At 34.9% G+C, this 13,168-nt stretch overlaps 1 protein-coding gene across 6 annotated transcripts; it reads left to right on the top strand.

The window, feature by feature from the left end:
• On the top strand, nt 583-9,481 carry LOC18785540 (light-mediated development protein DET1). Of its 6 annotated transcripts, XR_002270230.1 has the most exons (14): nt 583-810; nt 890-1,015; nt 1,453-1,874; nt 2,006-2,234; nt 2,918-3,091; nt 3,951-4,019; nt 4,174-4,230; nt 4,815-4,895; nt 4,996-5,160; nt 5,420-5,515; nt 6,348-6,447; nt 7,987-8,454; nt 8,988-9,062; nt 9,204-9,481. XR_002270230.1 is itself a non-coding variant. In XM_020557612.1 (13 exons), exons 2-12 carry the CDS (start codon nt 944-946, stop codon nt 8,124-8,126), a joined length of 1,605 nt encoding a protein of 534 aa, XP_020413201.1. In that variant the 5' UTR covers nt 583-810; nt 890-943; the 3' UTR covers nt 8,127-8,163; nt 8,292-8,723. The 6 variants fall into 6 exon arrangements, 3 of the variants coding, with proteins under 3 accessions (XP_020413201.1, XP_020413202.1, XP_020413200.1); XR_002270229.1 differs by having other exon boundaries at nt 8,988-9,481; XR_002270231.1 differs by lacking the exons at nt 8,988-9,062; nt 9,204-9,481 and having other exon boundaries at nt 7,987-8,187; nt 8,292-8,723.

Below are 13,168 nucleotides of genomic sequence, written 5' to 3'. Positions count from 1 at the left end.
AATTTGGAAAACTTGGAATTTTCGGAATTTGTGGAAAATTTCGAAACTTGCATATTTTTGGAAAATCATTGAAATTTTTAAACATATCTAACTATTTGAAAGGTTAAAATTGAATAATCATACGTGAAAACTCGAAAAACTATTACATACTATCACTTATATGTTGTTATCCTTTATGAACTAGCTCGTCTGTGTCTATTTGACCATTAAGTCATTTCAAATTCAACATAAAACTAGTCATTATATATAGTCTAAGCTTGAACCCTTGATATATTTTGGAATTCAGAATCTTAAAATACATTTCAATTCCAATCAAATTTCTTTTTGAATTTTCAGATTTAAGAACTTTCGAATGTCGGAATTGATTTGAACTTGCCAAAATCAGAAATTTTTGAATTGGAATTTCCAATACAACTTGTACCCCTACTTGCAGCCTATGGTTGGGGAGAATTCTCAAATTGAATGTATTATCGGGGAAGAGAGAGGGGATTACGGCTAAGTTAGACTGCTAAACAAAAAAACAAAAAAACATTTTGCTGCTCATAAAACGCAGCGTTTCTTTTAAAGTAGTGGCAGCGTTCTTTAAAGAAATAATAATAATCAGACAGGGGCAGCGTGTTAGAAGATAAACTCAGCAGCACCTCAAAACGACGCGTGGCCTTCTTCTTCCTCGCGCAGATGCGCCTCACAGAGCCACAAAGCGGCACTGAAGCTCGCCGCCGACGCAAATGCTAAGCGTGCAAACAGCTAAATAACGGAACGCCTGAGCTCCGACGAGCACCTAGGCAACGCCTTCGGAAACCTAGATCTGTAATAAATTCTCATGTCTCTCCATTTTCAATTAATAGAAGCATTTTCTCTTTTCTAATAAGTAAGTAATTGTTTGTAGATAGAATATCAATTGAGCTTCAGCTTCCAGCTTCAGTAGAAGTCATCAATAGTAATGTTTAGAAGACACAATATTGCTGCCAGGATTTTCGACCGCCAAATTTCCACTGTTGCTCCTGGCACTAGTGTACCTTCTTGTTACTCTTTACCTCTTGTTACTGTTATTATGTTATGATTAATATAAAGCTGCATGGACAACTACTTAGTGCTTCAGGCTTTTATTTATTTATTTATCTACTGTTTTTTGTTGCTTGTTTGATTTTTCTGGGTTGTTTAATATATTTTTCCGCTTCCTGTTCAGTAGAATTAGAAAATTTTTGTTCTTTCCTATGTATATCTTCATTTTTTCCAGAAAGCCAAGGTCTTGCCTCTGTGGTGATCTTTATCTCTAACTTCATGTCAATTTATCTTTTCTTCTTTTTCTATCTCTTATGACATGTTTATATAAAACTTAGAATATCTAGAAATGAATAGGGGACTGAAGTGGAATGGTAAAAAATGTTGCAATATTCTGTTCATACACTACAGAATCCTGAGTACTACCTGTAATGCTAATGCTTGCAGGTTCACCATACCAGGCGATTTTACGAGAATTTAGTCCCTAATTGTACCATATATGAAGTTGAGTGCCCAGACCATCTATACCGTAAAATCACTGAGGATGGTCAATACCTCATATGTTTCAGTAGAAATCATCAGGATCTGATTGTTTATAGACCAACGTGGCTTTCATATTCATGCAAGGAAGAATGCGATACTAATGATCTTCCCCCAAAAGCAAAGAGGTTTGAGAGCTTCTTCAGCCAACTGTACTGTGTATCACTTGCTTCTAGCAATGAGCTTATATGCAAGGACTTTTTTCTTTACATGGAGAGTAACCAATTTGGACTATTTGCTACTTCTACTACACAAAATCATGATGCGCCTGTTGGAGGAGCTGTTCAGGGAGTCCCCTCAATAGAAAAGATAACTTTTCACCTCTTGAGGTCTGCTGTTGTTTTTTTCTTGTATAGATTATAATTTAACAGAGAACTTATGAAAGTGAAATGTTATTGGGTGTTTTTGGAAGCTTAGTCTATGTGTTACTTATTAGTTTGATAATCCTTCTGATGCTTAGATTGGAAGATGGAGTTGTTCTGGATCAGAAGTGCTTTCACAACGATTTTATTAACCTGGCCCATAACATGGGTGTCTTCTTGTATGATGATTTACTGGCAATTGTGTCAATTCGCTATCAAACAATACACATACTGCAAATCAGGGACTCTGGGAACCTTGTTGACATACGAGCAATTGGGACATTTTGTCGTGAAGATGATGAGCTTTTTCTCAATTCAAGCACTCAGGTTAGTGGCATATATTTCAAGCCTTTACTGAGACTTGGATTAATGGAATTTGCTAATATCTTGTCTAATAGGATCAATCTATAGAAACTCTGAATTTGTTGTTGATGAAGACTTGTGTTGTGTTTTGCTAAAAATAGCAATAATGAAGTAATAATTGAAGGCAACATAAATTTGTACTACAGGTTCAAAACTTAGTTTTCCATTCTGTTTGTGGCTATTGTGTGCCGTTATTATAGGCGGTTTACAGCTGGGAGATTGATTTTGGTCTAAGCTTGAAGTCATAATTGAAGGCTTATTTGTTAAGCTTGATTATAGGCTAATTTTAGAGCAGATTTTATGTCCTGGATTCTGTATAAACACCTGTGTGTTATACTCTAACGCGGTGGATAATAAGAAGATTGTTTTTTCCTATCTTGCTCTATTCCCAACACTTCATCAGAGCAATATGCTCCTGAGACCGAAAACTCTGCCATCCTAACTGTACCCGGACCACTAAATAAGGATCTCTACAGCCTAACCCACATTTTCCTTGCCTTTTCATTTAATCATCCACACAGTTTAGTAACTAATGCTGATTTTTCCTCCTTTATCATGAAATTGACAAAGTTTGGTGATTAGAAATTCTTTTTAATGTTTAATATGTCGAGCATTTGATTGACAAATCAACTTTTGATTGATGGCAGAGTATGCTTAGTCATGAAAAAGGTAAACTGCATCAACTGCCTGAGAATCCTGTTGAGAATGGTTTACATCAGAGTGAGCCTTCATCAGACTATTGCTTTCTTAGTGGAATCAAACAGCGGTTGCTCTCTTTCATATTTAGAGGAATATGGAATGAAGAACCAGATCAGGCATTGGTTGGTTATCTCTGTCATTCTATGGTTCATTGTTATTTAAATGCTTTATCTTGCCATGGCACTTTGGAATATGTTTTCCAAGCTGCTGCAACACATCACTTTGGAATATCTTTTCGATGGGGTTGCAGCAGATGTGATTTACATTAATGTTTGTTTACCGGCATTTTCTGAAACCATTTTCATTCTCTTAGTAAGCTCTTGGGCTATGTGGATATGGTACACTTTATGTGTGTAGTTTTTATAAAATAGAATTGTATGAATATTAGCCTACTTTTTGGCACAGAAAATTCAAATTTAGGTGGAAAGATATTTAGCGTTTTTGTGCTTGCCTGTAAGTATTTATGCTCTCAGGCACGCATGTACTGATCTACTTCCAGATTGTGCAGAAATGATCTGAACAATAAGTAATCCAAAGTGAAACACTATCTTAAATAGTAACCTAAGTATGCCCCATAACCTAGCTAGTACAAGGCACTGGAGCATATCAATTACCAGGAAACAAAAGCATATCACATTCCTAAAGCTGTACCATGAACCTAAATGTGCCACCATCCCATGCAGACAACAGTGCCAATCCCTTAAAAGATCTGGGTTATATGATAGACAGAAAATCATTAAGATGGAAGCACAACTATTTAATATGATGTTTAAGCATCCAACCCAAATGAAAATCTTGCACCAGGCATTTATGTGTTTTGAATTACTTGATATTATGCTTCAATTGGAACATTTATTTGTTCTTGCCTATGTGCATTATTTTTTGTTTGTCATTAGCTCTTATGCAATCAGTTTATTTGTATGTTTTGCAATAAATGTTTTTAATGTAATTAATCTAACTTTTATGACTTTTTCACTCCAGAGGGTCCAATCCCTGAAGAAGAAGTTCTATTTCCATTTCCAAGACTATGTTGACTTGGTGATCTGGAAGGTAAGGCTTGCATTATTTTTCTTTAAAATGTAGATGTATATAGTATGAGACTTCTGCAATCACTTGCATAATCTTCACTGCTCCATATAACAGGCAATCTGATAATGCGCACCAAATATGACATGTAACAAGTTTGTACACAACTCTTGGACAGGTACAATTCTTGGACCGGCACCACCTGCTAATAAAGTTTGGTAGTGTAGATGGAGGGGTGAGACTTCTTTCTAGCATTACGTTCATATCATACTCGTTCTAAGAAATATAAACTTCATGTTTGGACACTCTTTGATCACATAATTTAATCCTCCATCTGTGATAGGGTGGAGAGGGGATAAATTACTCTGTCGTATTGAACCCAGATGCTTTCAGGAATGAGTCACCCTATCCATTGTAGTTGTACCATTTGTTCAACAGAGTTGACATCTGAATTTGACCAAGATTCTTTATATTTAGTTGTAGATTTTTGGTCACTCTGGTATTTTTTATATTTAGTTGTAGATGTTTGGTGTCACTCTGGAAAATATGAATCTTGCTCCAAGATTCTTCATTTGTAGTCTTTGACATGTTCCCACTGCACAAATGTCACAAGATATCTTTAACATGTGCCTTTTGTACAAATGCTGGCACAGATCACAACAGCTTAAGCTTTTGGGATAGTGGTAAACTAACAAACATTATCAGTATTAATGTGGGTTTCGCAGAGTTTGCTTTCTTGTGCTCAATGGGCTTTGTGCTGATTGGATTGAATACTTCATAATTTTGGTTTTTTTTTTTTTTTTGGTATCGTTGGAGCAGGTATCACGTAATGCTGATCAGCACCCAGCCTTTTTTGCGGTATATAACATGGAGACAACTGAAATCGCAGCTTTTTATCAGGTAATTTTGTGACAATTGTTTTCTGTTTCTTTTCAATTTCTTTCTTCTGTTTTCACAGATCAAAACAAGACCTTGCTTTATTTGACATTTTTCCTTGTAGAATACGGCAGATGAGCTTTATCTCCTGTTTGAGCAATTCTGCGATCACTTTCATGCAACATCAAGAAATTCGTTGTATTTGAATTTCATTTCATCCCACTCAAATAACATGCATGCTCGGGAGCAACTAAGAAGTGCTAAAAATAAAGCAAGTAGTTCTTTGCAGGTGAAGTTTCACTATCAGAATTAGTTACATGCATATCTTATACAGCAATGCTACCTGTTACTTTTGCATCATTAAGGCATGATAGCAAGGTTTATTTATCAGTATGGTTATCTTCTGTGCCCAAACCTCATAGCAATGCTTCCAGTTACTTTTGTATCATTAAGGCATGATAACACGGTTTATTTGTTAATGTTGTGGTTGCATTCTGTATTTATCTATGTGCCCAAACCTCACATTTAATCAGTTTATGATCCTGCAGTTTGTGAAGAAGATGCTAGTTTCTTTGCCTTTTAGTTGTCAGTCGCAGAGCCCTTCTCCCTACTTTGACCAATCTCTTTTTCGCTTTGATGAAAAGGTTTGATTCAGAAACTAAAAATTTCCCATTCCATGAACTGCTTTGTTTGCATTAAGCTGAGGAATATAGTCTTTTTATGTGTATGCTCCAGTTATCTTTAGCAAGAGAAAACCTACGCAGTCCAAAGTTGACCAAATAAACTAATTTAATCTTTTAAACATTGGAAAACGTTTATAAAAACATATCTACAGAAACATCAATAAGACCAATCTTCTTGCATCAAATTGCATCTGATGGAGTTTTGGTTTGTGGTTTGTCCTGTGCAAAATTTAAATGACATCGCGTTATATATTCTACCTTTATGTAATTGGATATTTTTGAATCCATTTGTAAGGAAAGCTATTTCCACATCACAAATTTTATAGTTGACTGTTTGTGGCAGGTTTGAGTACAGGTTCTATGTTTGGTTTTTGTGTAGTCATGTGAATTGCTTATGCTGTGTGCTCAAATCAAATCAATCAAAATAATCAAAGAAACTTTTTTTGAACTGTGATATAACCTGCGAGGGTTTAGGCTAGTGGTCAGGCCCGTGGTTTGTTCCCACGTTGTCTAGGGTTAGATTCTTCAAGGCTGTGTCCAGCTATTTGCTAGAGTTTCTTGCCTCCCAAAATCGTAGGGTTTCTCAGGAGCCCCGTTTGTTGACATGTAACGCACACCCAGTCGAAACAATTGAAAATTTAGAAAAGTAGACGGGTGAGCACACCCGCTTATTCTTGTGTGGTTCTCTCCTGAATGTGACACAATGCATTTTGATACCTTATGGGAAAATCAGTTTTGTCAATTCAACCCCCTCTACTAAGGTTTCACAATTTCAAATGTGTTTCTGGTGCAGTTGATTTCTGCGACTGATCGGCATAGACAGTCAACAGACCATCCCATCAAGTTCATCTTAAGAAGGCCACCAAATACGCTGAAATTTAAAATCAAGACAGGTATCTATCATTTACCAGTATTGTTATTTATATGTATACATGCACGCACATATATACATGTATACGTATATAGGGCCAGGATCGGGGGGACATACATTTTTAACACAAATTATACATTTTAAGCCATTAGATTTAAACACATTCAAAGAAATTAATATATCTTGAACCTTACAATAATAAAAAGTGTGCTTCAATTCTTATTCTCTTATCTCTTCCCTCTCTCCACCAATCCTGAAGATTAAAAAATATTTTACTGCACATTATTCAATATTGGTCAATCTTTCCACTTTAGATGTGATGTGTTCTTCTTCCTTACAAATTCTTTTCCTCTCTGCAAACTGACAGAAAATAAAACTCTTCTCAGTTCTTACCCAAAAGGAAACCTCTTCTGTCTCACCATTTTTTCTCCTACACTCTCTCCTCTCCCCATGATTGAATTTTTAAAAAAAATAATAAGACAAAATTAAATTAGAAAAAAAAACAAATGTAAAACCAAAAGTTGGTCTGTCTACACTGCTTCCTCCATCTCAAAACCTGAACGCTACTTATTCCATTTTGTAGCTCATGACTTACTCACCCTTGCACTTTAAAAATTCACACGTACAATTTAACCCATCTACCCGGTTAATTTCATTAACATATCTAAAAACTTGAGCGGATTTATTTCACTTCCTCAAAATAAACTGTGGGTTTGAAAAAAATTACGGAAAAATGACAGTTTCCTCTTCCTCCAACTCAATCTTTTTCTGAATGTGATGCCACTCTGATACGGGAAGTTTGGTTCTCTACTGGAGGCTGAATTTGTAAAGTTTGATGAGAGTGACAAACTCTGCTAATGCATGATTTCCGGCTAGAGTACAAAAAAGTTTGATTTAAATAGGAGAGAAGAAACCAGATGAAGTTTAGTGCTTCGTTTCAGAATTAAACGGAAACAAAATAATCTAGAAGAATGAGACACCACATTTAATGAGAGAGACTAAATGCCCCACCTCGTCAAGTGTGCAACAAATAAACGAAGAGAGAAAATAATGAAGTTATTTGTTGTGTGAGATGCATTTCTATCCATTGGATGATAAAAGATGTGAAGGTTGAGAAAGTGTGTAAAAAAATATGGCCTTTTGTGCATACCTTGAACCTGACCCATATATACACACAAACACACACACATTGGTGATTGATTGAAAAACCTAAGTTGAGGATTTGACTTAACGGCCACATGTGAGGTGCAGCTTGCAATGTGATCAAATCTTTGAAACCATGCATTTTTAGGTTTCCATTTAAGGATCATCCAAATCATAAACCATTGAGTCATCCAATTGATAAGATAAATAGATGAACACTGCTTCTGATGATTCACTGGAATGATTGTGACAATAGTTGAACGGCTGAATTATTTTCAATTTGGCTAATTTGATATAGGAATGTTAATCATGTCATCGAAACTGTTGTTTTCTGATTTGGTTGATCATGTGTGTTGTGTGTTTGCTTAATTGACTTTTTAAACTAAGCACATAAATGATCCTCTGGGTTTTTCAATAGGTCCAGAAGCTGGTAGCACAGACAGTCGAACAAAAAAGATTTCTTCATTTATTTTTCATCCATTTTTGCCTCTTGCTCTCTCTATTCAGCAGAATTTGTCGTTGCAGCCATCAGTTGTGAATATTCACTTCCGGAAATGAATAGTATACTTCTTAGTTGGCTACTGGCTCCTATATTGTAAGTAGCCTTTTTGTGAAATAGGTAATCAAATGGAAATAACTGTATATTTAACATTTAAGTATATATAGATGCTATACAATGATATAAGTAAACATCAACCTTGAGTTATTATTCATGGATACTAGTGGTCGGTCAATTGCTTAAAGCCAACGTTTGTTGGCCACCCACATGGAGGACAAGACTGGTGACAAGCCGCCTCGCCGTAGCTGCTCTCTGGTCGCGCTAGCAATTCTGGTCTTTGGTCAAGGCAGCCTCTGGGTTTTTCAAATTTCCCCATTTTAGTGCAAGGTGATATGAAAATTTCTTCAAGCCATTATGATGATTAAATTAAGTTTAAATAATAAAGCTAAAGATTCAACAACTACAATGTAACATAAGCGTACAAATATTGTTTGGGCTTTGTGTTCCCTTCTTACCCTTAATTAGTATAATTGTATGTGTTAAAATAGTATAATTGTATGTGTATAAAGAAGTCACCTTGGGTTAATGTGGTGAACGGTTTTATAAATTTCGATGTCAATGACATTTTCATTTTATTTCGTTAGTCGATTTTGAAATCTCTTGATAAGATTAAATTTTCATATTTTGTCATTTTTAAATGTTTTACTGTGACTCATAGTTGGTAGCCAACCAAGTCTTTGGAGAATGCATGGCGCACTAGAGTGATCCAATATTTTTGATAAAGCATGAGCTTCCTGGAATGTTTGTTTCTGGCTGTTGTTTTTTCATTTTTAGTAATGTTGAGATGCATGCCTTCTCTTTTGGAGAAACACTATCACCTGACATAATATTTGCAAATTATGTCATTTTTATCTTTCCAGTCTCTAGAAACGAGATCGTGGATCTGCTTATACCCACTCCTAGCAAGCTTGGAGCTGGACCCTGGTCCTTTGAAGGTCTCTTTTATGTATTCTCTACGTTATATATCGTTTCTGCCTACGAAATACCAGACGAAATAGAACGATCTTAGAAGGGATATGATGAAATTTTTTGACTAGTTCTTCCCAGAGAAATGATTCTGTTGTTATTTTTTCCAGATAAATGCTCCGTTCTAGTTATTTGATCAAATTAATTACAATCCTAGCTTGGAGCTGGACCTGAGACCTCATACATGTGGAAGATCTCACCCAGTGAATCGATGGAATGGGTCTCTTCTGAGTCTGTTGAACATCTACTTTGGAAATTGGAAGAGATGAGGGGCATTTGTGAGAATATAAACTTTTTATCCAATGAGATAACTACAAGTGGACTTTAGTGGTACCAAAAGACAGAAATACCTTCGACCAAGAAATGGGAAGAAGCATGCTTAGTAACAGCTAGAGAAACAGTATAAATAGACAAAGACCTTCATAACAGTATAGTTTCTCATGATAAGACAATTTCGGGAGAGGAAAATTCCTACATTGCAAAACAACAATCTAACCTCGCACAAATTTTCAGAAAAAGATTGTCAAAAGTCAAGGAAATACCAGTCAACAAAGGACTTTTAACTCTCAAGCTAGATTATGAGCTCTCAAAAACTTTGAATGCAAGAATGCAGAGGTTAGGTTTACATCGGATAACTATTGAAAACAAGATTATATTATTCGGAAAGTGTTATTGTAGATTTTAGCACTTACTGTTTCCAAGCCAATTGACAGAGGAAATGAACCTATGGATTCTTTGTTGAACTGGGAGTCTGTTTCGAAAGGAAAGCCAACCAACGAGTTTGAACTTTAGGTGGGAGAATTTGATTTCACATAGACTTTTTAAAATGTGGGTATTAGGGTGAGGAGTAAAGTGGTGCATTTGAAGTTTGCAAGGTCATCTCTAGTTATAGGGCTAAATGTAGTTTATGGCTATAATTTTAGCCTTTCAAAATATTAATTTTTTAAAGAATAGCGTAGGACTAAATTTTTTTTCCATCTTCAGCCATGCAAGCTATATTTTAGGACCCTCCATACTTTATTATTTTGAGGAAAACTATGGTACAACACACATACATTCCAATACTATATATTGTTTAATTTAATTAAACTACTATTTAGAGATAATATTCCAGATATGACACATGTACGTTGACAAACTTTCATGTCCATGTAGCACGTCTTATTTTGAAGGAATCTTAATAAATTTTCGAATATGTTTATAATTTTTTTTAAAGAAAAAAGAATTTTATATACATTTAAAACGTAAAAAGAGAAGGAAAAAAAAAAGTTAACATTTCAAAAACTATTTTTTTTATAGTGATGCTAAACGAACCCCAAAATTAATTGAGTACATCCTATTATCTAAGTGCATCATAATATTTAAATCAAAAAGTAAAATTAACTAAGTACACCCTATTTAACTATCAAAAATATCCATGATACACTATATCACACAACACCAAACCCATTTGAGAATTGAGTTTATAACAAGTTTGATAGATAAGGAGTATAGAGGTTGTAGTACTCAAAAGGGCTTCAAGTTCATGATCATGCATGAAACAGAAGAGAAATAAATTTAGATGTGTAATTCCTGGTACTGGGCATGATGTGTTGTGCTAGATATCATACATAGATAGATATTGCAAACTTGCCGACATTAATGTGGTCTGGAGAACATGGTTCTAAAAGTTGTCAATTCTGTAGGCCGTTATTTTGTTGTCCTTGAGATAGATTTAACTTTATTATGTTCTTGCCCAATGAATTACTAATTGATCCGAGGGATTGATTTGATTAGGGTTGAATATGTGAGTAAAGTGTACTTATTAAAATTATATTTGTTTTAAAATTTAATATATATTTTTTGTCATTTTATTTTAGGGTAAATTAGTAATTCAGTAAATAGTTAGGTAATAGAATTTACTCAGTTAATTTTAGGGTTTAGTAATTCAATACATTTGTGTCATGTTAGCAATTTAACAAAAATATTTAACGAAATCTCATGATGGGATTAAATTGATGTGTGAGGTGTAACATAAGGACCAATAATGTCAACAACAAAAAAATAAATAAAGTACCAAAGCTGATAATTTTATAAACCTCAAGGACCATTTATGATAAAACTCAAAATATTTAAAACATTGTTTAATCCACGTCAGCAATCTAACAGAAAATTTTGACTGAACGTGACGGCGGGACTAAATTGATGTGTGAGGTGTAACATAAGGGACCAATAATGTCAGAAAAAAACATAAAGGACCAAAGGTGATAATTTCGCAAACCTCAGAGACCATTTGTGATAAAAAGTATTTTTTTTATATATTAAAAAAATACAAATTTAAAAATATTTGGAAGGTTAAAAAAAGAGGTAAGGGCTAGCTGATGTTAGCGGGTTTTTAATATCAGCCTTTGAATTTACAGTTGCACGAGAGGTTCTGTGCTCACACCCACACATGATACTTTCCCTTCTTTGGACATCACATGCGATGGGCCCACAAAAAAATTTAACCTGAGCTATAAGAGCATTTCCACCAATTAGCCCCTTGCCATGGCAGGGGGAGCCCTAGGGCAGCTACTATTCACGTGAATAGTGGCTACCCTAGCCCCCCTCAGCAAAGTGTGTTTCCAGCAGTTTAGGCTTGCCATGCAAATACTATTCATTTTTTTGTTTTTTTCACAACTTTTTTTACTTCAACAATTAATTTGGATAATATTTTCGGATAAGATTTTTTGGTTTCTACGTGTCAATACTATTCATATTGGATAATATTTTCGAATAAGATTTTATTTTATTAGTTGTATTGGTTGGTATTTATAGGAAAAAAAAAAAGTATGAGGATTTGGTGTTAAAAGTGAAGAGTATTGGTTGGTATTTATAGACATTGGCGAACCCAGAATTTTTGTAGCAGAGGTGCAATATTGACTAAGTATGAAAAATGATTTTTCGGAATAATCATTTTCTCAAGATAATTTTTGGCGGCTTTTATTCCTTACACATCAAATAAGAAAACTTGATTTTATGAAATTTTAATATGAAGTATATATTGACTTAATGAGCCATCATTTTTAGCCTAAATCGTATTTTGCACTAAAATCGATTTTTCATATTTTGATTTGATGGGAATTTGATTTTCTAGTATTTTTATTTGAATCCAAATAGGGGGTACTTCCTTATTTACATTTATCATTTACTTAAATGTTGAAAATGGAAATAAGGTATAGAGAAAAAAAAATCAGTAATTTTTTTGGTATTTTTTTAAATTTTTATCCATTTTTTTTCATTTTTTTATTGCACAAACATTGGCTACCGTTGGATTGCTGGAAAAAATATGATCGGAGAGCCTAGCTTGCCACGTGGACGATTTAAAAAAATTTGGACGTAGGGCTGACGTCGACGTGACATCAGCACGCTGACATCAGCCTTGCCCTCGGGCCAGCACTCGAGCCAGCCTTGCCCTTGGGCCAGCCCAGTCTGCTAGGTCCCACCATTTGCCCAGACTGGATTTTGTTGCTGGAAACCACTTTTTTGCCCAAACCAACCCCAGCCCGAGTCCAGCCTTAGCTGCTGAAAATGGTCTAACTGGACTACAAATGGCCCAGGAGTGGAATTAAATAACTGAATGTGGCCCTCAAAATTTGGCAAATTTTTTTTTTAATTCATGGCCGAAGGTAGGTTTTGCATGTTTTGAGGGCAACATTTGGCCATGGCAGAGATGCCTAAGACTTGGTTCCTATTGCCGCTCTCCTTCCTTCTTTCTTTCCTTATTCTTTCTCTGTTTGCTCTCACAAACAATATTTAATTGTTTTCTTCCTTTACATGTGAACATCAACATAGTTTGTCAAAGAATCTTTCCTTATTTTAATATTTTCTTTATCACCCATATTTCTTCATTAACTATGGTTGGTTCGCAGCCAACTAACTCCTTCTCTAAACATGTTATAGTGCGTGACAGTCCGAAAGGGCTACAACGGTCACAGTGATCCCAAAGTTGCATATGTTATACTAGACTTCCATTGGAACAACTTTCATAAAGGAGCCAACTTTATCTCAGCAACGAAATTTGTTGTTCGAACCCATAGAATCTGATTGACATTCA

This window comes from Prunus persica, chromosome G2, assembly GCF_000346465.2.
Source record: "Prunus persica cultivar Lovell chromosome G2, Prunus_persica_NCBIv2, whole genome shotgun sequence".
Taxonomy (NCBI): Eukaryota; Viridiplantae; Streptophyta; class Magnoliopsida; order Rosales; family Rosaceae; genus Prunus; species Prunus persica.
The sequence above is the reverse complement of the archived record's forward strand: the minus strand, read 5'-3'. Positions and strand labels throughout refer to the sequence as shown.